Source organism: Caloenas nicobarica, chromosome 5 (assembly GCF_036013445.1).
Source record: "Caloenas nicobarica isolate bCalNic1 chromosome 5, bCalNic1.hap1, whole genome shotgun sequence".
Classification (NCBI taxonomy): domain Eukaryota; kingdom Metazoa; phylum Chordata; class Aves; order Columbiformes; family Columbidae; genus Caloenas; species Caloenas nicobarica.
In genome coordinates, this window is record NC_088249.1 from 40,471,942 (window position 1) to 40,499,939 (window position 27,998).

Consider the following 27,998-nt stretch of genomic DNA (forward strand, 5'->3'; position numbering starts at 1 on the left):
GGCCATCCAGTGTGAATCAGGGTATCTGACCCTGTGGTGGTTTGCTCATGAGCTCATAGCCTCCAGCCTCTCAGAGCTCCAGTGCTCATTTGCAGTCCTACACTTGCAGTTTGCTAATGAAAAGCTGCTTCTTTTTCCCATTTCCCACAACAGCAGCAGATTGTGGCTTCTTCCCTTCTAATCCCTTAGTAAGCCAAAGAGCCATTTCAGAACTAACTTGCTAGAACTACTTATCATCTAGAATGAGCTTCCAGACCAGGGTCTGCTATAGCAGAAGTCATTTTTCCCCTGACCTTTTCAGCTATTGCAGAGGAATGGATCTTCCTCCATGTTTCCCCAAGACCACACACTGCAAATCATCCAGGTGCTCACAGCAGTTGGGTTTTTTTTTTAAGCTACTGGTACCATATTGCTGCTAGTTCTCCTTTGAAACTGGACAGTCATTCTAAAAGTTTGTCTCAAATTTTCAACTGACATTTGAGCATAAACTTTTAACCTCTGAATCTCCCCTCTAGATAATAAATTACACTGGTTTCACATATGTGGTAACAAAAGAAAGAAATTTAACTTAGAATTCATTAGTGGTTTGCCTAATTAATCTTCAATCACCTTAACAGTCTCACTTCTAACTCTAATTTTTTTTTTTTTTTTTAATTTTGATAGGACTGCTTTCAATTGCAGTCTCACAGGAAAGGCATTGTTATTAAAGTCCTCCCTTGTGAGACCTATTTACTTCCTGTTCTCCTTACACACTGTTTACCTGTTGGCTGCAGGAAAGGAGAAAGACATGGTTTTTTGTTTGTATGAAATTCACCACAGAGTAATTCATCATCTCATAGCAGTTCAGAAGTTAGGAGGCATCTGGAATGATAATATCTGTGTTGTCTATTGAAGGCTCACTGTCACTTAAAAAAAAGTGGAAACACTCTGAAACTTCTAAGTAGAAAATTAATTAATGGAAAATTAATTAATTCATTATCATAAAAATAAAACTGAGAGGGAATCCGGGAGGCCACAGAAAAATTCTGAATTTGCAGTGAAGTGCAAAAATAATTACCAGTTTCAAATAACTTTTGATTTAGGATGAAATGTTTCCATATGTCATTACTTCCTAGAGAATACCCACTCCATGTCATCTAACTTTGAGGTCACAACTGAACCTGAATTTTTAATACTGCTGTTTTGTTTAGAGGTGATGAAAAAAATCATTAAATCTGACTGATCTCTTTAAGTACAGTAGTGTGTTATCTAAAGCAATTCTTTTTAGAACCTATTTTAGACTCCTCAATTCTAATTACAAATGTTATAGACAGATTTTGTTCCAGATCTGGACTCCACAGTCTTCTTTTGCTCATGATCACTATTTTTCTTGAAATAGTGGTTTCCCAAAGCATAGAGTCACCTTCATATATCCTAAAGTTCTCAGCATCTCTCCTGAGCACAGGACACCAGCAAGACAGCCATTTCTCATCAATGCATTACTAGCTTTAGATGCTGAAAGGGGATTAACAATCAAATAGCTATGTAAATCTTGTCCTCATTTTGAAAACTGCATCATCACATCATTAACATTAAAACCTGGAATGTGAGTGAACATGTGAATACTGATAGTATTTATACTGCTAGTATTTCAAGAACTGTTCAAGTGACTAGAGGCAACCAACAGAGAAGGTATGTGAAGCTATTACAAGAAATAACTTCAGTCTTTCTTGACTTTAACCTAAACACTGTGAATTTTCTGTGGCTGTGCCTGGGCCACAGCAAAAGAATGAATCACAGATGGCCCTGCGATTCCAGACAGGGACTAGGGCATGTGATATATTGACGTTCCTTCCCCCAAACTGCCCTGAGTTAACAGCTAATACCTTGGAGGAAGGATGCCTGGGAATTACCTCATCATTAGTGTAATTCTGTGAATACAGAAACATGACCTTCCTGAGCGCTGCACCAGTCTATACTCTTAAGAGGCAGCGTCATATCTGGGAACAGGAACATGGCCAAGAAGTCACGTGCATTAGGAGACAGGCAAACCATGTTCTTAAGAGAGATCATACTGGTTGCTGGCTACTAGTGCATGCATGCATGTGTATAGGGGTTTTATCTTTAAAAATAAACAAGCCTTGAAAAAACCCTTAGTTCCCTGGTCTGTGTACTAAAGAATCATTACTGATTTTCAGAACTGTAGTTCAGCTGCAAGAGGCCAAACTTGCCAAGCTAGGCACTTTTCCAACAGCCCACCCAGTCTGAAAGTCAAATGTTTTTGAAGACAATAGGCTGCTATTCTCTCCCTAGAGTACCTGTAATCTCCTGAGAGGCTACATAAAAAGCAAAGGCTGTTCTTGGGTAGAAGTGAATCCAGGGTAGGGTAGGGAAGAGGAGGAATGGTCAACAGCAGTTACCACATCCAGCCACTACAAACTGCTGTCTCCCTTTGCTCCAGGTTTCTTGTGATTATCATCCATGTCCACCTTGTGCACACACTGTTACACGATGCAGCAGAAATTATTGGTCCAACCTATAGTGTACACAGGAGCAAGGAGACTTGGAATTAGGGGGGAAAAAAAAAAGAACATCACTCTTGCTGGTTTCAAAACTACACAGTTCTCTGAAAAAATGTTATTCCTACCCTGAATCCCCAAGCACTTGCTCTGGTTCACTAAGAGGTAAATCTGGAGTCTCATCTGTTTGCCAGAAGTCAGAATTGTTCTGGTTTACCATACAGACCTCTTGACTCATGCTGGTGTGATTCCTGAGTACGGAGATCTTAGCTCTCTGAGGACTACTCTGGAGTCAGGCTGGTGCAATACAGACCAATCTGGAGTTACTTAGGTTCATAGAGGGCCGATGCAAAGTCATTTTGATCACTAACTGCTGGGTTCTGGATGCAGCTCCCTCTGCACTGATGACCTCAGGAGTCTGGAGAGAGTAAAGGTTTCCTTCTGAGTGATCCCAGTAGAGCAGAAAGTTACAGAGCAGCCCTGCAAGTTTTGTGCCATTCTCAACTCATCTTTCAGTGATGCTTTCCAAGATGTCAATCAAATTGTCCAATCCCAACAAGTACCCATCCTCCCTGTTGCCTTCTTGCCAGGGGATCCTGTGATCCAGTGTCTGCCCATCAGGGAGAAGGGTGGTCTTTCCAAAATCGATCAGCCACACATTGGCATTCCCGCTGCCATCATGTACAAAAAGTAGTGAACTTCCAACGACCTGGAAGACAGATTGAGATGATGTGCTTAAAAATGCATCTTTAGCTCTCCTCCATCACTTGACACTTCCCACTAAGAAGGTGACCTCCTCAGATGACCTTCTCACCTGTGACCCAACAGACTTTGGGGCTACACTTAGACATTGACAATTTACATGCCCCTTTTGCAAAACTGTATCAATCAGTAATGTGTAAATGGGAAAAGGGACCCAGTAGACAAAGGGAAGAAAACCAATTCTCCAGCTCACTTGTCAGCAGGTCTCCATTTGAGCACTGCAGCAAAAGCCAGTGATGGCTTTCAAAGAAAGACCATGACCCATAATTAACAAAAATGCCTCCAGTGACAAGAGGAAATCAATATAGTAAAATAAAATGTCTGAACTCAAAATCTTGAGCTGTAACAAGCAGAACTTATAATGCTAACGATGCCTTCTCCACAGCAAAGCATACAAGGAGAACATACATAGCAGAATTTATACCGTGTTTCAACATAAATCCAATATAACTAATAAATCTTTCATTGTCAAACTACAACTGAATGCTACTGTACCAAATGCAAGCTCCCACGTCAGCATTCCCCTGTAAAGATTCCCACTGGAACACACCAAGATTAGAGAAACCACAGGAAACTGGTACTAATAAACCATTCCCTGCAGTGGCCCAGAGCTATAAGTGCTGGGATGTTATAAAGATGGGAGGATTTATTACTCCTCAACTGGTTTAATCTTCTGTATTGTCGTGATGGAGCCTTTGTGGTACCTGTGTTGTCAACATATATTAGTTTTCTTCTACTACAAACTCCTTTCTACTAATGCAGCAGACTATTCTGAAGTACATCTGAATGACCAAACAAAGCAGCAATGCACTTCCACACCGTTACACTCACTGCTTACCTCATGTCGCTTGAAGAAGTCTGAGGATTCAAGAATGATATGAATTTCCTGCAGACGCTTGAGGTATTTGTTCTGGAGGAAGTAGAGAAAACAAACAAACAAAACAATAAAAAACCCCCCCAAACAAACATTTACGTAAAGAATGAATGAAGATACTGTTTACAAGAGTCAATATAATGAAGAGATCATGTTAATTTTAGGCTAGAGGTCCTTCAAAGCAACAGGTTCATAATTTAGAAGTCAATCTGAAAACACACTGCAACAGGCTTTCATAATGAATGAACAGACTGGAGTTCCTCTGCTGCATGTCTTACATCAGGCACACTTATCTGTCTTGCTTTGGATGCAGTTAAGACTTTCTGCATCATTTTTTTTGTTATTGTTTTAATAAAGAGAAAAATATTTCAAGCAATTAAAAATCTTTCCATTCTCCACAGTAAAAAGAGAATGAAATTGTCTTAGAGAGACAAGGAGCTCCAACCATGGGCGGGAGGGGAATAAAAAATAAAAAAATGCATAAAGCTCTAGTCTACATTTTTAATGCTCCCCTGCGTTACAAAGCATGCTCCTCCTGGAGGGCTAATCTGCCTTCATCACAGCTTCTACACTGCAGCAAAGCACTACGGCACCCTTTGAAGTTCCAAAGATAAGAGACATGTTATGTGATCTGCCACATGCCTGCTGTGCTACCCGTGAAGCAGCACACCGGAATCGCTCTTTTGAGGCGAGTCTCACACGTAGGAGCACAGCCAGCCACCAATCTCACTTCCTGCCCCCATGCTCTGTTTTTATCCTCTCCAGACTGAATTCCCAAATCACAAGTTTTCCTGCCAACACAATCCTTGCTCAGACATCATCATCCATCCGATGCACCCAACGCCCTTGGTTGAGGCTGACGGGAAGCCATACGTTAGCTTGACTGACGTTTTGCTAGCATGAGGAACTTGGGGTGAACTCATGGCAAGTGCTGACAAAACTGATCTCAGCCAACTACTTCTCACAGCCCACCAAGTCCCCATGTCCACTCCATCTGCTGAGAGGGACTAGAAGTCAAAACCATTTTCTTCCTTGGTGGTTTAATTAATGTTTCTTATACCAGAGGAAGCACAGACCTGAAGCAAGTTCACTGGGTAAAGGATGAGTGAACATGAAAGTTTAAACTCACCAGAATAGTTGTGTTGCCCTCAATGAATTCCACAAAAACCTGTAGAACTTGCTCCCGTGTCTTTGTAGTTTTGAAGTTTGTGTTACATGTTCCATCCGCCTTCTGCACAAAAACACACAGAGACAAATCTATACTACACATATATCATTCCCCTCATCAGTCAATCCTCTTGAACCATCAACAGCTCAGCTCCTGCTAACCAGATGAAAGTGAGTAGTTGAACAGGAAGAGAGCAGATAAACCAAGCAAGAGGTGGAGAAGAAAAATCTATAAAAGCTGATTGGATAACTTTTAATGGCACTTTCTTCCTGTTGAGTGCAGTTTAAAAAAAAAAAAAAAAAACAAACCTCATGATATTACGAGCCTGCAGGAGGGTTTTCTTACTCATCAGTACTAGCAGTGCAAAGTTCAGTGGGGCAAACCACAATGACCTCTTTGGTTGTCCTCTCATCTGGCTTGGTGTCATCAAGCTCTGGCTGGGGGTTTGTAAGAGGACGTTTTGAAACACAACTTTACTAGTCCTTTTTGCTTGGGTGTTTTTTTTTTTCGTTTGTTTTTGTTTTTCAATGGGGAAATCAAAGAACTGTGGTTAAAACTCAGTTCTCAATATACCTTTGCACATTATTGTGACCTAGAAGTCACAGAACATAAAGCTAGTTGGAGACAAGAACAACTCGGGATTTGCAATGCTGGCAGTGACACAAATGCAGTGACAAAGCAGGTGTGTGAATTTGGGTAAAGGACAGTGCGGGCATGCTTGTATCCAACTGGGTCCTGGAGAAATTCAGAGTATTTTTGTGCCAGCAGTACAGCTCAGTACAGAAGCATCTTGCTACGGAAAAAACAAGTCTTTTTATGTGCTGGTAAGTGACCAGTTTGTGCTTGTGGAGCTACAAGTAAATAAGAGCAGTGCATGAATCGGAGACGTCTGTCAACAGACTATATGAATATGCATTTCTCCAAGAACACCCCTGTTGCTTCAAAAGACACAAATATGAGCTTTTAGGACGTGCATGTAAAATACAGCAATTACTGCAGTTGGTAGGCTGTATCCACTAAAAGCCTGCAGGATTATCAAACTCTGTTCCCCTCCATTGTATCAGTCCAGTGAAATCCCTCATTTCCATTATAAGTATGAATCAACAGGTCATTAAAATGTCACTGCACCAAAACTGGGTAAATTCAGCTCCAGTCTCAGCAGGTGAAACACTATTTACTCCAAAGCAGAACTCAGCCCCTGGTATAACATATGCACACCAAAAAAAAAAAAAAAAAAAATCTGATGATGCCAAATTTCCAGATCTATCATGCAAGAGAATGAACTGACTGAATGGCAAAGTCATGCAGAGCAGCCTCCCACCTACCAGACTTTCTAGCAGCAGAATAAAGAGAGTTTTATTCCAAGGCTGTGGGCCAGATACAAGCACAGCGTGTCAGCCTGATGAGATGTGTAAGTTAAGCAAGAGAAGTTCAGCAGGTAGGCAGTGAAAGTTAGGAGCCATCTGATCTGAGGTATGATAATGCTCAACAGCACATAGAAATTTGGAATTTAGTCTGATGCCTTGTACCTCTTCACTGGAGTAAAGTTATTTTAAAAATAATTTTTCTCCATGCCCCAATCCCAGAGCAGTCTGGAATAGCTGCTGTGTTTTTGCTTTTCATCCTTTTTTGTCTGGACAAACTATTGCTTCCTTCCCTGTTGTTTGGAAACACTTTTATGGGTTTGTTCCTTTGCAGTGGTTGGCAGGAAACCTAACTGCTGCCTGTCTTTACTTGCTGTAAACCACATCCAGATTTTGAATGGCACCATCCCTCGTATTGTGTACCAGGTCCTCACAACAACTCTGGATGTACAAAATCCCCAGGAGGTGCTCAAATGACTCACTTCTTGAAGTCATACCTTTGTCAGGGCCTCCACATACATTCCTGCGCAGCAGAGCAGTCTGTTCACAGCGCAGCCAGTGGGCCACTTCCATTACTTCTCATTAGATGTGACAGTGACATGGCTAGCAGGAAGGCAGGTTTGGGAGCTCCATAAAATACTGATATCTACCTTAACCTGTGTGGTCTTGCTCAGATTCTTCTGCAGATTTCCCTTACAGGGCTCTGGGTTAAGGATTCACAAAGGATTTGCAAAGATTTATTAAATAAATCTGATGTCCTCCTGGGAAAATGGCTATCCCTGATCTACAGCTAAAGGAGTGGTACCAACAGAAGTAACTTCCCAAACTGCACAGAGATTCAGGGACAGAATGGGAAGCCAGAACTCCTGGTTCTCAGTCCCATGCACCTCTGCTCTGCAAAACTGTTAGCTTAGCGTTATAGAGAAAGCATTTGTGATGCCGAGCTTTTAGTGTGCCCCTTCCAGAGATGAAACCTGCATTCTGAACCTGGCAGGCACAAGAGACTGAGTGTCAGATGCCAGCTGTAAGAAAACCAAATGGTTCAAATTATTTTTTATAAGAGGAAGAGGGACAAATCCCATAAATGAACCTGTCTTTATTTCAGAGATATGGAAGCAAGGCAAGGAAAAGAGATGGATCAACCTAAAGAGAAAAGGCACCCCACTGATGAAGCGGTGCAAATGGTGAATCACTTGTCAGCAACCACTTCACAGAAGGGCTTCTATGATTTCAGTTTCTTTGCTTCTGCTTCTTACTCCAGCAGCCACAGGGCAGGAATATTTCTGAATGACCAAACCCAACATTTCTGTGCAGCTAACTCCAGGAGTTATCAGGGTACTCAAGGAGAACAACCCCTTTTTCCTATCAACCACTAGCTGGCACCACTGATCCTTACAGGCTCTCCTCTCAAAATGGGGATCTCTGCAGCACAGCTTCACTCCTCTGCGCATACACAGAATGGGATGTACAGTTCAGCTACAGGGCAACTGTGAGGAGTACAGACTAGCTGTATTGCTTGAACAGCTCACTTCTGCCACCATTTCTCCATGTAAATAAGAGAATGACACCTACATCCCTCATAACAGCACAGGGAGACAGAGGAAAAGGTAATGTACTGGAGTGCTCCAAAGCATTTCCTGTGCTTAATAAAAGATAAAGTATTCGTGTCCAGTTTTGCACATGTACAGCATTGCCTCAGTGGAGGGAAATACCACACAGACTGTGTGGTATGTGGGTCCTACCCACCTCTGATAACCAGCCAAACCACAAAGAACAGGCCAGGAGGTTTTATTGGAGCTCCCCTGTGCTCCCTTAGCTCAGCAGTCACTCTCCAGGACTCGACATAAATCTGTGAGTCTTCTACACTGACCAACTATCTTTCCAACAACATACGTAAAAGGTCTTGAGATCATTTGGGTTTCTGACTCCCTTACACAGAGCATCCAAAGACCTAAGTGGTTTAGGAATATAACAGGTATCTTGATAACATCATTAGATGGCTAAAGGGTAAGACAGGAAGTGTCTTGGCTGGACTGGAGCCAGATCATCTACCACCCAGACAGTTCCTGCATGAGAATGCCGGTGTCTAACAGCCAGGAGTGGGTGGCACTGCATACTGGGGTCTAGCACAGCATGAGCTGGAAGCCCTGGTTCCTGTCTCATAGCAGGAGAATCTGCAAATGAGGAAGGGAGAAGAAAACACATGGAAGCAGAGAAAAAAGAAAGGGGTGTTTAGAGAGCCTCTGCTTGTCAGTGTCACCCTCTTTAATCTCTTTCTTCTTCCTCTGTGTTTGAAATATGAAACAGAAGCAAAACTAATCCAGATTACAATTTGCAATGTCCTAACATAGCAAAATTAAATATATATGCTCCAGGAACATCCTGAAATCACACAGGGTAACCCATGCTAACCTCTCCGTAGCTATCCCATCAGGGGCTTCAGGGGACGAGTACTCATCCAGGGTCTGGGTGGGTTTGGGCAGCCCTCACCATGCTGGTACAGGTACCCCACTATCTAAACCCAAGCAAACTAGTTTAAGGCCAGTTGTGACAGGCTGTGCAAGCAGAAAGCAGCCTTCTGGATTCCAGCAAGTGTTAACATTCAAGTAGCTATGTCAGGTGGCTGATATTCTCAGAGTAGATCCTAATGGGTTTCTAGGTAGGTATCCAACATTGCCATGGGACACAACAAATACAAAAAATTAATGGGTAGGAAAGAAAATTGCCAGGGTTCTTCTATGGCTGTAAGGTATCCTAGGAATGGTATAGGGGCACACACTTATCAATTGAGAACAGTAGATGGACTTTGTTGATGGATAAATTTTAATTTTCGTTGTTTTGGCTTTATTCCAGCTTCATCTATACCAGATATTGTAATGTACTTAAAAGGAAAAGGGGTTTCCTCAATCCCATGAATATCTAAGCCTTTTAACATGCCTTGCAAATAAACATAACTGGAACAAAACCACTTTACTATGATTCGCTTGGAATAAATATGTATAGTTTCTGGATTTAAAAAAAGGCAATTGCATGGAGAGAGGTGGTTATTTCTTCAGTTCTGAATTATCCCTTACAACAGTCTCATTTTCATTCTGTCTACACTGTGTACCTGCTCAAGTGCTTCCTGCAATGTCTCTGTGGTTGAACCAAGTTTTGCTGATGTGCATTTGATGCTTAACTTCACTGACTCAACTGTTATAAGTACAATGGATGCTTTAAAACCACAATACACTGAACTTCATGGTTTCAATTAGTGCATTTTCACATAATCCTTTGGAAAACCTGGCTACAGATGCACACTAGCTTTTTGATTAATTAAAAAAAAAAAACAAACAAAAAAAACCAAACAAAGTTTGGTCTCCAAGAACAGGCAGAAGTGAAACTATTACCTTAATCCCTTCAATCCTGAAGCCCAGGTTGGCACTAGAGCTGATGGTTTCCCTCCACTGCATGTATCGGGGTTTGGTGACAGCATGCTGGGCATTCTCTTCAGCTGTGGGGGCAAGAGGATCCACTTCAATCATTTTCTTGTACATGTCCTTACGCAGCTTTGGTTTCTCACGGGCCTTGGTCAACTCTTCCTCCAGGTATGTCCTGCAAAAACATCACATCCCAACAAAACCATAAGGACTCCGCAAAGATTTCTTTTTACAACTTACAAACTGGCCTCAAGAAATGTCAACCAAGAGAGTGTTATCATTACCCCAGTTTTGTATATGGAGAAACTAAAGAACACAGAATAATGACTGTGCAGGCATATTTAGTGAAACAGTTTCATGAATCAGGAATTGTCATTCACTTCTTGTTCTAACTATATCTTTAAGTACGGTTACACATTGTTGTTATTTCCTGCTTACAGAATGGGAGAAAGCTGAATCCCTACCATGCCATGAAATAGCTGTGTTTACAGAGGACAGTTAGGAGAGATCATTTAAAATGAAATCAAAACCAAATAGGGCTGCTGAAGTGTTACTGTCTTCTCTCCCCTCAAAAAAACCTAACATCAGTCAGGTGTAATGGTTTTAGGCCTCAGAAAGCACTTAAGGTTTTACTTAATGCATCAGACAGTGAAAGACAGAATCACTCTTCATGTACTAAAAATTAAAGAGTAAAGTAGATTATTTGAGCAGTTCCAAACCAGAAGAGGTAACTAAGAATGAGAAGGTGAATGATGACAAACCGTCCACACTTTGCTGTTACCACTCCACCCATTAACCTGGTAACCATTAGAAAGACACTATCAACGTTCTCTATATTCCACTGGACTCCTAGAGCTTGTCTCCCTCCACAAAGCTTGCACTTCGTCAGGCACCTGGAGTGCACCGCCTTCATCACAGTGTAATAAACCAGGCTGATGTTTAGGAGAGGCTGTCATTCATTACCAGAATGCCACCTACTTTGAATAAAATATGTACTGCTGCAAATGCTTCTCCTCTTTCTTCTGGGCATACTAGCGCTACAAATTTCCACTCTGATTTAGCTGACAATTCATTTAAAGATTCTGCACCTATTTGAACAGGCTTCTCTGCACTCCTTTAAGCTGAATAACTCATTTATGACAATGACTCTTCAGCATCTGAGCTGGCACCCAAAAGATCACTATGACAGTTCATACTTCTCTGCACTGTTACTGCAGGCTCTCAACATATTCCTTATCTATTTGTTATGCTTAAATAACATTTTTGAGGTTTTCCTCTTAATCACAGTCAAGAGAAGGAAAAGAAAGTGAGCATCATGGAGATGTCACAATAGGGAAAAACATAGATCAGTCATGAGCAAATGGTCAATTATTTTCTTTACAGAAAAGATCAATACCAGTGAAGACTCATTCAAGCACTGGAAATGGGCTTTCATGCTGCTATTCAGTCATTCACATTTGGAAATGGGAATTTTACTCTTCATGGAGTTTTTTTTGAATCACTGCATACACAAAGATTAAATGAACTAGCAGTGAATAAATCATGTAATTTTTCTCCCATGTATTATCAGGCCACTACAGGGAAACTCTGTTTTAAATCACCTCTGGAAATTTCTTGATGTGGATAGTTTTTGAAGCTATACATCAGTTAGTTTCCAGAATCCATGTACAATCAGTCAACAATGGGACAGACTCTCCTCAGGTTGTCCAAGGTGATTGCCAAACCAACAACAGGTTGTCTGGACTGAATCACAAGGCTCCAAAAATGTTAGCAAACTCCTCCAGACAGAGCATGACCACATCCCCCTGCATCCTACAAATGCACTTTCTATGTACCCCACCTGATCCCCATCTTGCAGTCCATCACACAAGGCCCTTCAAAATCAGTAAGCAAGTCATCCAGCTGAATGTAGCTCTCGCCATCTCTCTCCACCACACCATGGAAGCAAGGGACGCAGGAGCGTAGCGGGTCTTTCATCAATCGCTCGAAACACTCCTTTTCATTCTCTGAGAAGCGCTTCAGAATCTTCCCACTATCAGCTGCCTTGAAACTCCCTAAAAAAGAAAATCAAACACATGCTGACAAGACTGAACTGCAAAAAAGAAAAACACCTTTCCCCACCACTCCAGCTCCATCTACCTCAGCCTCTTGACACCAGTTAAAAATTTCCCCAAACAGAAAAGACAACATGCTTTTCACAAAAAAACAAAGCACCCAGGACAAACACAGCTGTTGGCAGTGAAAGTCTGTTTGGATACATTCCCATGTCAGAGTTTATAGCTTTAAGGAGTGCAGCTGCTCCAGGCCATTGTTTTTTTTTCCATGCTAAACTCTTTGTTAGGATATTAAACACTACTATACTTATTAAAATGCACAGGAAGAAGCCACAAGCCAGAATTCATTAATCCTCTGACAGGCTATTTTAAAGCTGTATAACACTGCCAGTGTTGGCTTTGTCTTTAATCCTCACATAGGGTATACCTGCTGAGTGTGTACGTAACCAAGGCAGTCTGGTCAATCAGTGATCGTTCAACAGCCACAAGCAGGCCAGAGCCAAGCACTGCCCTTGCTGTGCACACACTCTGTGACCGCACATGTGTGTAACCTCCGGGTTCTGCCTCTGCTCCAGAGCTCGGCTAATCTGCAGGCACAGCCTGTGGTGCAACTGCTTTTTACAACCCTGTGTCTGAATGGTATCCAGTACAAATGACAGTCTGCATAGGCCAAGACTGGCAGTAATTAGACTCTATCTGTCTGGAGTCTCCTGTCCAGATGTTCTCCTGTCCTGCAACCTGCCAATACATCTGAGAAAAGTACACGTTTCATTCAGAGGTACCCTTTAATCTACATGACATAAAATAGGCGCCAAAGTAGAAGCCTCATTAATCCTGTGGCTAACACTGAACTTGTATCACAGCAGGATCCTTCAGCCATTGCAAACTGGCTCTTCTCTGACAAATCCTAGAACTGGCATTGCCACAGCACAAGGGCGAGGGTGGTGATGGCCCAGGTTTTAATTTAGAAAGAGCTTGTTGTATCAGAGAAAAACAGCTGCCAAAAGGATGGACTAAATGCAACCACAGAAAACTATCTAAAGCAAACTGCAGAGTATCTCTCTTAACCTCTTAACCCCCCTCTTCCACCCTACTACATACACAAGCCTCCAGAAGGGTTATGATTACACAACCAGTGCATCACTCCACACAGATCAAGCCAACGCCATACACACTGTGATAAAAACTGCAAGAAGACTGGTCATCTTGGCACTCTGCGTGTTGCAAGTCAGTCCCACCAACAGCACTGTGCAAAATGCAGCTACTCCATTTCTAGGACTAAATAAATTTCTCTGCACAGCTTTGAAGTGCATCATATTAGTGCATTAGCATATAAAGAGGTGGTTCAGGTACTGCATTAAAGCACGATGCAACGTAGGTGCCTGCCCACGTGTGTACTAATAAACCCCACACTAGCACTTTAGGAACAAGGGCTGCATAGGAATTAAATGAAGCACAAGAAAAGCAAACCTTATGACTTTTTTTTTTTCTTTTTTTTAATCTTACCAATGAAACAAAGCCTACATCAAAAGCACACTCACCAACTTCTACGGATGCAAAACTACAGGGTGCTTCAAAAAGATGGACCCAGTTTCAAAGATATAGTGATTTCAAATTAGGTCCACCTTTTTAAAACATCTGTAGAATCAACCAGCTGAGCTGCTCCTTGCACTCCTACAGTGAACAATGACAGACTCACAATACAAACACCTGGTCAGCAAGTCAACTTTCATCAGATCTGTTTTCCACCTAAGGGCTTACATTCAGATGAGGAGTTTGGAGTTGGTATTAGAAACACTGTCCTAGCCAGGGCTGAGATGCATACAGGCATGGACAGTAATCCTTCCCATTAGGGAACTAACACATTGGCTAATCAGTCAAGAAAAATGATCCCATACCACAACCCACAGCAACAGATGGACTAGGGCTTCAACTCTCCCATCCCTCTTGTTTCCCTCTAACATGTATTTTCTATATACCACCTTACAAGGATGCATCCAGAGCCTGGCCCTTCCCCAAAGTCTGACCATTGTTTCTTTGCTCATTCAGGTATATCACTCCCCCTTCCCTACCCCCACCACAACTGAAAGATGTTCCAGTTCACAGATTCATGTGATATTGCCTGCTTCCTTTTTACCTGAAGGAAGGAAACAGAGAAACACAGGAACACGGTTTTCCTTCCTGCTGCCATCCCACTCTAGAGAGAAACATACTGAAGATATTCACCTTACCTGTATGCCCAGCCAGCTGCACCCATGAGTAGCGTTTCTTGAAAGGGCTGATGACTGGTAAGTTAACCATGGTTTTAATTGTATGCCATGCCTTTTTCTGGAATACAAAGAAAATAAATATTAAGTTGGGTGAAAGCTGAAATCCTGACATGCCACAAACCTACCACATAGCTTCATGCACATTGAATTGTTCCCCATTAATCCGTAAGTGCTCAAAGGTGGAACCACAAAACAGACACTATGATTGTAATTGGAAAAATATGTACATAAAACCAAGAGTGGACAAATACTTAAATATTAATATAATGCCCTACCATCCACAAGAAAGCTGCCTGCATCACAGGCCTGTTCTTATCCACACCTGACCCTCTCTGTGCCCAAGTCATGCAGTGTACTGAGAGCAGATACTGAACACACACTTATGCACATTTAAGTTTCCATGAGACACGAACATAAGCTGTTTGCCACTGTCAGCAATACTTCCTTTCCCAGAAAATTTCAGTATCACTTCGTGATTAACGGCTTTCTCTGAGTCAGCAGGTGAGTCTTACTATGACAGATGCAAAGAAAACGTGTTTCTAGTTGGACACGGAGGTCACCCATGTCCCTCAGCATCCATTGACAGTGTGCTGAAGGAATCTACTCCAGGTCACAGATTTTCCTGCTCCCTCACCTCTTTCCCAATCTTGTTACTTTTTAACAAAGCTGGGCATTGCTCTGACCACCTTTGGCTGCCGCTCAGTGCAGCTGTCTGGATATGCTGCAGGCAGACAGGGAAAGGAACAGCTGCTCACAAACAACAGCTGAGGGCTCTGTCACAAAGGCAGAAAGGAAAATTTAAAAAAAAAAAAAAAAAGTATAAAGTCAAAAAGTTTTGTGCTCTGGAACTGAAACCCAAGTGGGAGAGAACCACAGCCCATGATACCCTGCTGGAGAAAACAAACAAACACCACCAAACCCCACCAGAGCTGCATGACACTTGTGCATGACAATTTAGTGCTGAGGGTTTTTTGCTGAGATCAAATGTAGTTGGGGGTTAGGCTGCTTCTACAGAAGTGCTTATCAATGGTCTAACTGGGATTCACTAAAATCAATAGGAGGCAGTGATTTCACTGAAAATAAGTTTGGGTCATTGCTCAAGATCTGAAAAATCCACCTTCAAAACAACCATGTCTGCTCTAGCAGGGATAGTGCTCTGACGACTTAGGTGCTTAGGATACCTGATTTTTGTCTTCTACAGAAGTGAAAAAATACAAGAAGTGAAATTACAGGCAACGATACACATGCAAAATGTAGCTCTCCAGATTCCACTCTGACCTGGCTAACCTTCCCCAAACTTGTTCACTTATGCTACATTTCTTAGAAGGTATCCTCTAGCAATGTTGGTCACTGCATGAGGACAAAACCCTGTGGCTATCTTCAAATATATCAAGAGGATATGTGAACTCACAGACACAAGTGATCTTGCTTTTAAGGATTTGTCTTCACAATAAAATTTTAAGTTATGCTGCAAATTAAACTGACATAACGAAATAATCACCATATGAGCATACTTATTCTGAAGAAAGATTGCTTCTTTATATTTAACTTATTTTGGTTTTGAAAGCAGTTCAAGCTGAAATGAAGTCACTCTAGATCCGATATAAGCACCCCATGCAGCAGTAATACTTTCGAAAACATAGTGTGCCAGTGAAAGGAAGCATCTAAAGAAAATCCAACATACTTGAGAATCGAGAAGACTGTAGCGCTTACTGCAACTCCACTGATGTTACTAGCTCTAGCTAAACTCCAGTTTCACAAATACTTTCTGCAGATTTAAATGACCCTTTCATATTCTATATTATTTTAATTTCATAGCCTATATTATTTGCCTTAAGTCATTCCAGACTGCAACCTTGCAGTGCTAAACAGCAGCTTGGCTCTATCACAGAGCTAGCTGCTATTTAGTGAGGATGAGAGAGACTCTCGTACACCACTAATAAATGTCCATAGCCTCCTTCTGGAGGAAAGTGAAATGTAAATATTGTTATTCAAGTAGTAAAGATAAATTACTTTTGTATAGTTTATTTGCCAGATGTAACTGAGAGCAGAAGCCCTTCAGTCTACTCTGCTGTTTCTATTCCAGAGGGACACAGCCTTAAGCTATTTAAAGAACAGTTGAAAGTAAACATCACCCTGAATTAAAATGACCCCTTTGAATGTAACTCCTGCCAAAGATTTCATTTTTGAAGATTACAGCCCAATATTCAGGGTAATGCTGCTTTTTCCCCATCCCTTAATCAGAAGTCAGCATTGCTCCATAACCCTCCCATAAGGTGCTATACTCATCATAATGTCCCACTCCTAACAAACTGCAGCCTGTCTCCCAGTGACTTCCATGCTGCTACATCCAGACATGATGAGCAGCTCAGGTTTTCAAGGAATGCACATCAACCAGCAATGCAGCACCACACTGCAGTGGCTTTCCCACCTAGCCTTGAGAAGCTTCAGCTTTTATTTGTATTGTGGGTGTGACAGAGAGACAATCGGCCAAATTCAGCCCCAGCTGAAGTGGACTTTGGCTGCTTAGGTTACAGCTGCCTTCAATGAGTATGTTTAAGCTACTCATCCAATAAGCAGACACTGACAAATTATTATCATTATCATCATCATTTTAAATAATCTCTTCACAAACCTTTTTCCCCTCAAGATGGGGAAAGCATGACACTCAAACTAGGAGCCCAAGGGGTGTGCTGCCTTCAGCAGAGGTTCAGCAGTTGCATTTCCCTCTACTGCAACTTCAGTCTCCCAACTTGCTCAACCCAGGAGGCAAACTGCCAGGCTGCAAACAGGGCTGCATGCTGTTGGAGCAGTGGTGTGAGTGGGAAGATGAAAACTTTGTGTGTCTGCTGTGGGAGGAATCTTTCTCACTTCTATTTCTAAAGCAAGATCTTTTCCTCTTTGTTAGCAATGGAATTACATCCTTTTCAAATCACTGCTTCATGCTGCAATGGCAAAGCAGACTGCAACTACTGCCCATGTGTTTGCTGTCCGTATATCCTTCAGTCCCTGTTTCTTCTAGATTCCTGCTCAGTCTTCTCTGACCTTTTGCTCTGCCTGGGTTTCTCCAAGCCCTCCTTTTTCCTAAATTCCCAGCCAGTGTATGCTATTTACATACATTCAGGGAAGATTCAGATCTCTGTATCAACACTGCCTGAATCAGATGGCCTCGACATCACCGATGACGTTTTATATGGCTCTTGAGATCCATATACTCAAGGAGTTTTCCAATAGGAAAAAGGAAACCATTCCAAAATGGCCAAGAGGCAAACATGAGAAATATTACCATTCTTAGATTCAGCATTTAAGTTACTCAATGTGAACTGTAACTGACACTATATATCTATATATATATATATATAACCCCAAGCAATAAAAGGTGCGGGATGCTAAAGAGTGGAAAAGCTAGTTTCCTGCCAACAGGTCAGCCTGCGTGACAGGCTGTGCCACTGGAACAGTGTCCCTGGCAGCAAACGAACAAAAATTCCAGGGAAGATAACGGGAGAACCAATCCCCACAATGCAGCTACAATACATGCAAAGGATTGTGGCTTGGTTTCTGACATTGCTCTATCTTATCTGGATTTGAAGCACAGCACTGAAGAGATGCACACATCCATGCAGCAGACATGGCAGGCTTGCTTTGTGTTAGCACTGGCATACACAGACAAGACGCTGGCCAGATGAAATATTCCCAGTCTATTCAATCCTGGATACAGGCAGCTGTTGCCATCATGCCTATCCCATTAAGAAACAGCAAAGACAAGCAGCAACCAAGAGCCACTTGTTACTGTGAGTACAGCTTTCTCCAGGCCTTTTCTCATGATGAGAGCACAACTTTATATGTTACTAGTATGCAGAAGCACAGCCACGATGATCCTGCCCAAATACACCAGTAGGACTTGGCTGAGCAAAACTCACTGGGAGGCGCTTCATCCTCTTTAAGGGGGTTTGGCTCAGGCCTCACTGTCCCCAAGAATTAATCCACAGGAACTAACCAGCTTTCCTGAAACCCTCCCACCATTTCAGGACAAGGGCTCTAACATCCTAATAAGCTCACTGAACAGATTAGTACAGACTCCCTGAACTGGGTGGGCTTTTTTTGTTTGTTCTTGTTTTACGAGCAGAACAGAACAACTTAAATCTCTGAATATATATTGAATCCCTAGGGACAGATGAGACCCTCTGACTCCTGAGGGCAACAGAAGATAGGGACCTGAGCCTTCCTCTGCTGTTCTGTGCAAAAATAAATAAAATCTCTCCCTTATTTGAAGGTAAAAGGAGAACGAAGATCTCAGTTCTGTGAACACCTTAAACACACGTAACTACCCTCAGGCAAGCACTAACAAACAGTTAACATACACGAGAATTTGGAGAATTGAGTCCTAAGTGAAGTGATTACAATAATTAAAAACACTAGTCATGTCTCAACTATTGGAGGGAGGAAATAACAAAACCCTTTTCTTCAGGAAAAGAAATCCATTAGTTTCAATAATCCTAGCATGTTACTTGAAATTACACTGAAACGTAACATAAACCAACAGAGTCCCTAAAAATGTTCATTCTTCTGTCATCAGCAGAGTGGAGTAGTTCCTTGCCTGAGCTGGTAAATTTTCATAGAAGTTCTGCTAGATTATAGTAAACAATGACCCTTGAATCTTTTTTCCAGGAAAATTTCAGCAGTTTCTTTATCCAAGATGCTGTTGTCTTCTTTTATGTGCACTAGTACAAAGCCTACGCAAGCCTACATAGAGCTGTTATGACAGCAAGAAACAAAAGGATAGTGAGAAATTTCTTTGTGCTTTGTGATCTTTTTTTTCCCCTAAAAGGCTCTAAGAAAGAGTGCTTAATTGTCAGTCATCATAATCTACTGTTCTCTTAAAGTCTTTACATCAGTTAGGCTAAATTCTGCCACTCAGGGACATGGGGGCTGAAATCTGATCTGTAATGCTGGTTGCCACTGCCTACTCAGTGTCTCACTAACTCCTAGAAAGAACAAAGTTCCTCCACAGGGACCTGCGAGGAGTACAGAAAACTATAATTATCAGAAAGTTACTACATGTGTTTCAAAATAATTCTGTAAGAGGCATGTGCCCGAAACACAAAAGCACGGAGCAATGCCTTACCTGACAATCTGAGCCAACACAGTGCAAATGAGTGAGCAGCGAGAAGGGGATGGGTGTTGGCCTCTTTAGGGACACAGTAACCATAACAACGGTGACTGGAAAAGTAACACCTGAGAACCCATCAGACCATCAGCTGGAACTGCTTTCTACAAGCAGGCCCTAAGCTAACACTGAGCTTTACTAAGCCGGGTATCAGTTATGACTTATCCATGCACACTATTAGTCATTCTCCAGTGGCTCACCTTTCTGCTGTTTTTTTTTTTCCTTCTTTTCCTTCTTCCCTCATAGGTCACACACTAGCACCCACAGTACTCTCTTGGAGTGAGAAAACAAATCCTGATGAGGTCTGTAACATTATTCACAGAGCTGTTCAGAGTATCAGTGTGACCAGGTGGTAAGCTAGGGCCCTGCAAATATCTCTCTTAATATTTGTTTCTCCTAAAATCTGTGTATGTTTTCCACTTTTATTGTTTTAGTTTTACTTTTTATAATATGTACACTTATTTAAATGTTTCTAAATTCCTACAAATTAATTTTATCTACAAAATCCTTGACTGTTTTATTTACCTTAGTTTATTAAAACTGAAGTAAACCAGCTTGAAAGCTAGTTTGTTTTCCTAATTCTAGATGCCATTTTACACAATTATTTGATTTGATTTGGAAAATGAAATTAACATATTCAGATTTGTTCTCCATTTTCTGTATTTTTTGTCACTTTATTTGAATTGGCTTTGGCCTGACATATTGGACCTGCAGGTGTAGGTCCAAAGCTACGACCCATATTATTTTAATGAACTAAGCCCAGCATGAATAAAACTTTGCTGTCATCTGTCTCAATGCAGCCACTACCTGCCATTACCATAAAAAGCATCCATGAGAAATCATTTTGGGTGGATCACAACTGAAACAATTACTAGTCTAATTTAATTACCCTGTAATTAGACATGCTTCTCTCTCTGTGTTAATGTAACCAATAACTGCAGTACTAAAATTACTACCTATTAAAGACAAAATAAAATCACAAACATTTTCACAAAGAAACTACTGCTTTGTCAAAATCACAATATTCTACTAGGACAAGTTGGTATCGGTGTAATTCCCACCAAACCAATGAGTGTTCCATGGGTGCAGCTTCACAGCAGCCAGCTTCAAGGGTTATTAAAGATTTCATTTTTTTCAAGAGAGTGCAGCTCTGGGACAGCCAACCATATGGTTTCATCTCATAGAGAGATCTGGGGATTTGAGTGATGTTATATAAGAAAAAAAAATTAAAAGATAGTGAGAGTTGCTGAGCAACGTGGTATCTTTCTGGTTACAGTCACAAAATTTGCCTGCTGAGGAATTCTGGTTTTGAGTTCTTTCAGTTTGACACTTGGTGCATTACAGTTGTCTTTGAAGACCCAAAAGAGGCAGGCAGGTGACTTGGCCAGATCCACATCCTAGAGCAGCAGACATTTTTATGCCCATTATAGGTAAATTACAATTACTCTTGTTTTTTCTTCTAATAATATATACAGAGATATATTTATATGCACATATGTGCACACTTTTAAAATATCTAAAGCAGTTAGTAAAAGCTTTTCATTGCAGTCAATCAAAATTCCATGACGATCAAAATTTCCAGACTGCAACAACTCCTAGGCTTGAGATCATTCGGTATTTGAAGAAACTTAGAAGACCTAGCAAGGCATTGTACTGCAACGGAGAAAGTGAGGTATAGATGTCATTTTCCCCTTATTTGTCAGGAGAAACATAACTTAAAATATGCACAAAGGCTCTATGTAGGGAAGCAAGGTGCAAGATTTGCCCACAGCTAAAACAAAAATTATCAAAAATAACAACAACAACAACAACAAAAACCCACACCTAAACTTGTCATATAATGCTCTTCATACTTTCAACAGCTGGTTTCTGTGCTTTGCCCCTTAGTAAAGGTTTCTGGAATCCTCAAACTAAGGAGATTCTTGCTGCCAAGTCTACTACCCACTTGGCTGAATCAGACATGAATCACAAATTGAGACAAAGATCTCAATGGGTGGGAGATGAAAGAGCAAGTCAACAAAAAGAACGCTCCCCAAGCAAGCTCTGACAGGAGTACATGAGCAAACACTCACACAAATCTTTATAGCTAAGTTTCTGAGCACAACACTTGATTCGGCTCCCAAGACAGGGTGAGGCTCTCACAGCAAGTAACTTCGCCCTGGTATTACCACATTTCATCTCCTCTTGTTACTGGGCAGTGAACAAGTTCCTGATGCACATAAACACTAATCTGCACAGTAGTGGTCGTTCACTGCTAGACAAAAAGGTACTTAGGGTCAGAATTGAAATGTTGCTCTTTGATAACTTAAATTAATGGATAGCCCAGCCCAGGGTCTGGGGATCTGAGCACCTGCTTTAAGAAACCTGTGCCCTGACCTGATATGCACATCATCATTCTTCAGACTGTCAGAGGTGCTATGCCAACCAACATCAACTGATAACTCATCCAAATCACTGCAACTGGCCTTCTGCCAGGGCAGCTGTATTACTTCAAATGCTGTCAGCTATCACTCAAGGTATACAAACAGTGTAACCCTGTCCCTGATCAAGGAAATCACTGAGCAACCTCCACATGCCAGATGCCTTGGGAGCCTTGACCTTCCTTGTATCTGCTTCAGTCCCCCAGGAAACTAACACTCACTGCTTTGTCACACAGTTCACCTTCCTATGGTGTACAAGTGCTAGCTGGAGCTGTAAGACTGACAACAGCAAGGCAGAACACACACTCCTAAAGAAAACTGGCAGTTTGCATGCTCACGAGCAACTTCCTGATCTCCTCTCATAAGACTGCCAGGCAAACTGTGACTATACCTTCATCTGTCCCTCCCTCTCTTTCGCCATCAAGCCTCCAAAGCTTTCAGAAGAAACGGTGCTCAGCCTGTACTTAGCCCTTGACACTTCCGGCTTTGCACTCAACCATGGGTGAGGGCCACAGCTGCTCAGCCCGTGTGTGGCAGGTGTATCCTCCAACTGCAGGGCTTTCATTTCCTGTTTGCACCGCACTCGACATGGGCTGGGCTAAACCTTCAGAGTCAGGAGAAACACTTAATGCAATAACCAGAAACAACGCTGCAAGACAGAAGCCTCAGGTTCCTGTGTTTTCTCCTCTGTCATGTCTCACCGTGCGGTGAGATGCATACATTGTTTGGCTCGCTGCCCTTCAGGATACCTGGTAAGCTTGCAGGATATTCACCATGTATGGTGAAGAAGGGAAGGAAAGAGAAACAGATGGTCGGCATTGGACTGAATTACTAGGAGCACAGAATCCCAGGTCTTGCTCCACAGCTGGATTCTACATGTAATTCCAGGTGCAGTCCCTCTCCAAATCAGAGTAAAATGAAGTGCAAAGAAGTGAAAGCATTGCTTGCCTTTCTGCAAACAGCATCAAGAGCCACAGTCTGCTATTCTGTATGAATCAACTTTGGCATTTTTTTTCCTGATCATTATCAAGTGAAATATCTACAACCTTTATGTCATTCCCACGCCAAAAGCCAAAATAGTCCAAGAATTAGATGGCTTTAAAACTGCACTGTCACAAGGGTTTCCTTCATTTTTCTCACAGCGATGTTGTAAAAGCCAATACTGTTGGCTGGAAGACAGATTTTATTTTAATAAGAATCAATATTTTCTGTTTTAAGGGATACTGAAATGTCTACCTTTAATAGCGAGCATTAAGTATGGCCATTATCTCTACCTTTGCACTTGTGCTCTGTTCTGAAAGACACCAGGTCTCTAACAGGATGGAGCTCTGCCACCTGTCCCTACTGAACTCAGGAAAATGGACCCAAAGAAGTTCTGCCCCTACCAGGGTTCTGCCAGAACAACAGTCTTGCTGGAAACCAAAATGTTATTATCCAAGAAGTAAATGGAAAATTCCTCACTATAGGAAAGTTGACTCAGACTCACTTTCAGATCCCAGACATTTGAGATTTATGCAGGCTGTCCATCACCCAGAACAATTTTGTGGTAAATCAAACATCACTATAGCAGATGGTGTGGCAGAAGGAAAGAAATATTTCTTAACCTCCAAAACAATTGCAGTTTAGGTCTTTAAAAACTTCCTGTGCCACTGTTTGGCAGTTGGAGAATTCTCTGCCCATCCGCCACTTATCCTCCACTTGTCATGGGTCACTGACTGACAACACCAGTCATGAAAAAGAGACATCTAGAAGACAACAGTCTTTACATGAAAAAATGAGCTTAATATCCTACTAGGTAGGACACAGAATTACCAGTTCCAAACAGGATGAATATTTGGGAAAACTTAAAAACCAAACACATCCACACTTCTCTACACATAGACCAATAAATAAGTTCACCCTAAGGCTTGTCATTTGTGAACTGTGTATGACCTTGAATCCAAATGTACCACAAGAAGTGCCAATCCATTTAAATGAGGTGTGGTTTCTGCATAGCATCAAGGGAGACTGTGTTCTGGCAACATGCCAGGAAATAACTTCACGAAATTAATCTCCCCTGAGCGAACTCCAGGCGTTTGGGAAGGAAGCTGAGCATGCACTTTATCTTATTTGCTAAGGCGGTGCAGGCTGTTACCTAGACACACAGCTCAATCCTGCCTGCCCAGCAGTTCAGAGCTAGGCTCACCACCAATTTAACACCCCAGTGATGCCATGGCCACAGGAGAAGCTCCAGTCTGAACAGATAAGAACAAATGAAGGAAACTTTAATGCTTATCCTTTATTACACTTCCCCACTTGCCACAAACCACTAACATCCATCAGAAATTGCAAAATTGTCTTCTATTAACTGGTCAAAGACTCCTATCTTCCTATCCCTGGCAGCTTGGGTTAGTGAATAGGTATTGAAGGCTTACCGTGTTTTCCATATATCCTTGTGTAAGGGGCCCAGAAGCCGTATCCCATATAATTTTGAGATTCTGCCTGAAAGGAATGTAACAGTGGAAGACTATTGAGCTATGATTCAATTCTTCCTGTAGGAAAGGCTAGGAAGCACAAGGATAGAGTTAAGGTTGCTGTAAGAACCCACTGGTTATCTGTGATGATTGTGCTCCATTTTGGTCATTACTCCATGTAAGTTTTGATAAACTGGAGGAAAGTTTAGGGACAAATAACAAACATCCTATTGCTGAGGCTGAAAGAATTGTGTTTATCCTTAGAGGACCAAGCATGGCGACTGTCTTCTAGTATGCAACAAGTTTTCATAACGATGAGTGCAGTCAATTGCTCTCCATGTCCACGGGGAAGGACAAGAACAAATGGCCTTAATTTGCAACAAAACAAAAACATTCAGGTGAGATACCAGAAAAGGTTTTGCCAGGGTCTCAATGAGTTTTCAAACGGGCTTGACAAATGCCTGTAAAATCGTGGTCTAGCTCAGTCACAGGGGACACCTGCCACCAAGATAGAACTGGGCTGATCCCAGTGTCAATGCATTGCAATACGTTTAAAGGAGTTCTAGTCACAAGTACCAAGATAGTTCATCATCACTGGTCTCAAGATAGATACATCCTGCAGGACAGTGAAGAAAGTTACATGACCCCTTCTTGTGCTTTATTTCCATCCCTAAAAAGTATTGAAACATTCATTTAAAAAATAAGTCACTCACACCAACACTTCTCTGCAAATAAGGATTTCTGAAATTATTGTATTCATGCATGTACATACATACACACATATAAAGAGGCTATTGGCAAGCATTTATTTTTAAAATGTACTTACATAACTTTTTTCTTTCCTACCATGGTAATTCAGCTTCTAACATCCTAAAACGTTGGACATTTGCAAAAGATCTGAGCAAACTCCACTGCCTCAGTATGGGATCTAGGTCCAAACAACTGCCCTTTCTCTGCTCCAGTTGCCACAGCTGCAGGCTGTAATAACTCCACTTCAGAACTGTTGAACAATTTAAAGAAATTAATGCTTGTAAACTTAATTAGAGGCACTCAAATAAGGTATTCAAGTTCTCAAATAAGCAGCACGATAACGTTAAGTGAAAAGGATTATTAGAGTCTAAAAATATGTCATGTAAAAAACAGATCAGATACACTGGTAAAAGTTCACCATCTGCTCTTCTAATCTATCACAAGACAAAGTCCAGTACTCCATCTCTCCTCCTCTGTCTCCTCCAAACGCACACCTCCATCTTCCTCTAAAGAATCATCAGAAGTTACTGCTTCACCTATCATGCATTCCACTGTTCAAATACGGCCCACCCTTTGCAATGGAATGCAAGTGTCAACATGCGATAGGCACTGTTACGTAGCGGGGTGTGGTATTTACCTAGGGGAAAGCCACATCCTTCAGCAACCACTTTAAGAAGTCTGAGCTTTAACATAGCAACCATGAGATTATTCCAACCCACTGTGTTGAAAGGATTAAAAATCAAAACACATACACACACACAAAACAAACAAACCAACCAACCAAACAAAAAACCACACACCAAAAAAACCAACCACCACCACCAAACAAACACATTCCTACTTGGGTCAGCATGAGAACAGAACAAGCAAGGCCGGTGTCCCAGACAGGATGGGAGCCCATAAATGGAACACAGCAATGAAGGAGAAACCCAGAATTAAATGGAAATGAGGACCCTTCACCTTCTCCCATAGGAGTAAGAGGACCTTCTGGGTCATGAGGTAGTTGTTTGTTTTTGGAGCAAACCTAAGATTAGAGAAACTCTTCCTGCCCCAAGTCAGCACTAGGAACTATGCAAGGAATCCGGAGAAAAGATGACTTCTCCCTTGAGCAAAACTACAGGATCAAAAGAGAATTTCTGTTAACAGAACAACACAAGAAAGGCAGGTTGAATTCCTCCTCCCTATCAGAAGTAGATAGTCCCAGCAGACAAGGGATTATTTAAGATTTTAATTTCCATAATGTAGCCTTAAAAGAGTCAAATTCAGACCTTACATAAGCAGGAGTGACTCAACGAAAGACTGAAACTGAAACAAGGCATCTGCCTTCCTGAAGAGTTGTGGGTGTTTGAACAATAGTGAATCTGTTGTACAGAATATGTTTCCTCTGCCCTGAAGGTAAACAAATGTGTTTACAATCAAGATCCTGGAGATCCCACCTTTTTAGAAACACAAACGTCAATTGCCACTTATTAAGATGCGAACCCACCTAAAAATAAAATAAACAGGGTGTAGTTTCGACATAGACCATTTATCTACCAAAACTTTCATCTCATATTAAAAGATAAAAAAAAACCTCCGTAAAACTTAAAAGAATTTCATACTGTTGGTTCCTAGCAACAGAACTGCAAGGCATACTCCCGTATCTTGCACAACCACCTACACCAGCCTCCTGAAATATGGAGCAAGCAGCAGCTTCTGTGCCAGACTGGACATAGGTAGCAGAACTCACGAGTGACCACCATCAATACACCAGGATTCAGCAGACAAAGACAAGACAGACGTTTGAAATGTCATTTGCGGGTGGTTTATGGCTTACAAGCCATGCAGAGGCGTTACTTCACAAGGGAAGGCTGATTTTGCTGCCCTGTCCTTTTTCTTGAAGAACGCAATGTAAAAAGAAAATTGGCGACTTGGCTACATTCATCCTATAGCCACCCCTGTCCCAGACAGGACTGCTGCCTATACAATCAGAGCACTGAAAAGGCAGACTGGGATCAAGACACACAGCTATGACAATGGGAGAGCACATATTTCTAGAGATACTGCAGAAAATCCCAATGGATGAACAGGGATGGAAAAAGAGGATTAGTTTTCTGTCACTCCAGTTGTAATATTGGAATGGGAAACCATGCTCAGGTCAACAGCAAGTCCTACTGCTGGAAAAACAGTTGGAGACTGGTGGCATAGTAATTAACAAGTATGGGGATATTAGATAGTATAGGACTTCCTCTCTCCCTAGGCTCATTGCCACGTATCATCTTTGGTCTTGCTATAAACTTTGGGAAAACAAGTCATGAAACTATTACAGGGGCCTGGTTAGTGCCCAAATGCAGGTAGATCATTAGGCCAGAGGGAACTCCACAAACTCACTTCTTCGTAACATATTTAAAATATGGCTTCATTATTTTTTCTACTGAATGCCTTTGGTAGCCATGATGGCAGCATAAGCAAGTGAGAGGCAAAAGCATCTGAAAGTCAGGAATCTCTACTTTCAAATTCTCTCAGGATTTTCAACAGAATAGAAGGATGTGTTCTAAGAGGAGTACCTCAGGACTTAATTGCTTTCTCCTTCTGCATTAGTACAAAGAAAGCAAAAAAGTTCATTACCTAAATTCCACAGAGCAAGACAATACAAACTAGATCAAATTATGAGCCCAAAATTCTGACACTCAGCATTTCTCAGCGTTTTGCACCATGAAAAGTGAAAGCCAGAGTGTAGGAAGGTTTCCTAGTTTCTTCAGATCACATTATCTTCTGAACAAAGCTGACCCTTTGTGGAACAGACATCAGTGTTCCTAC

The 27,998-nt window shown here is 41.6% G+C and overlaps 1 protein-coding gene across 1 annotated transcript in view; it reads right to left on the reverse strand.

Annotated features, from left to right (window-relative positions):
* Positions 1-963: 963 nt before the first annotated feature.
* Positions 964-27,998, reverse strand: part of ITPKA (inositol-trisphosphate 3-kinase A) — a 38,781-nt gene continuing 11,746 nt past the window's right edge. The window contains exons 3-8 of the mRNA XM_065636874.1: positions 14,371-14,467; positions 11,926-12,139; positions 10,056-10,260; positions 5,264-5,365; positions 4,099-4,170; positions 964-3,207 (exon numbers count right to left, since the gene is read on the reverse strand). Coding sequence (XP_065492946.1) covers positions 3,004-3,207; positions 4,099-4,170; positions 5,264-5,365; positions 10,056-10,260; positions 11,926-12,139; positions 14,371-14,467 — 894 coding nt within the window. The 3' untranslated portion in view covers positions 964-3,003. The remainder of the gene's footprint in view (positions 3,208-4,098; positions 4,171-5,263; positions 5,366-10,055; positions 10,261-11,925; positions 12,140-14,370; positions 14,468-27,998) is intronic.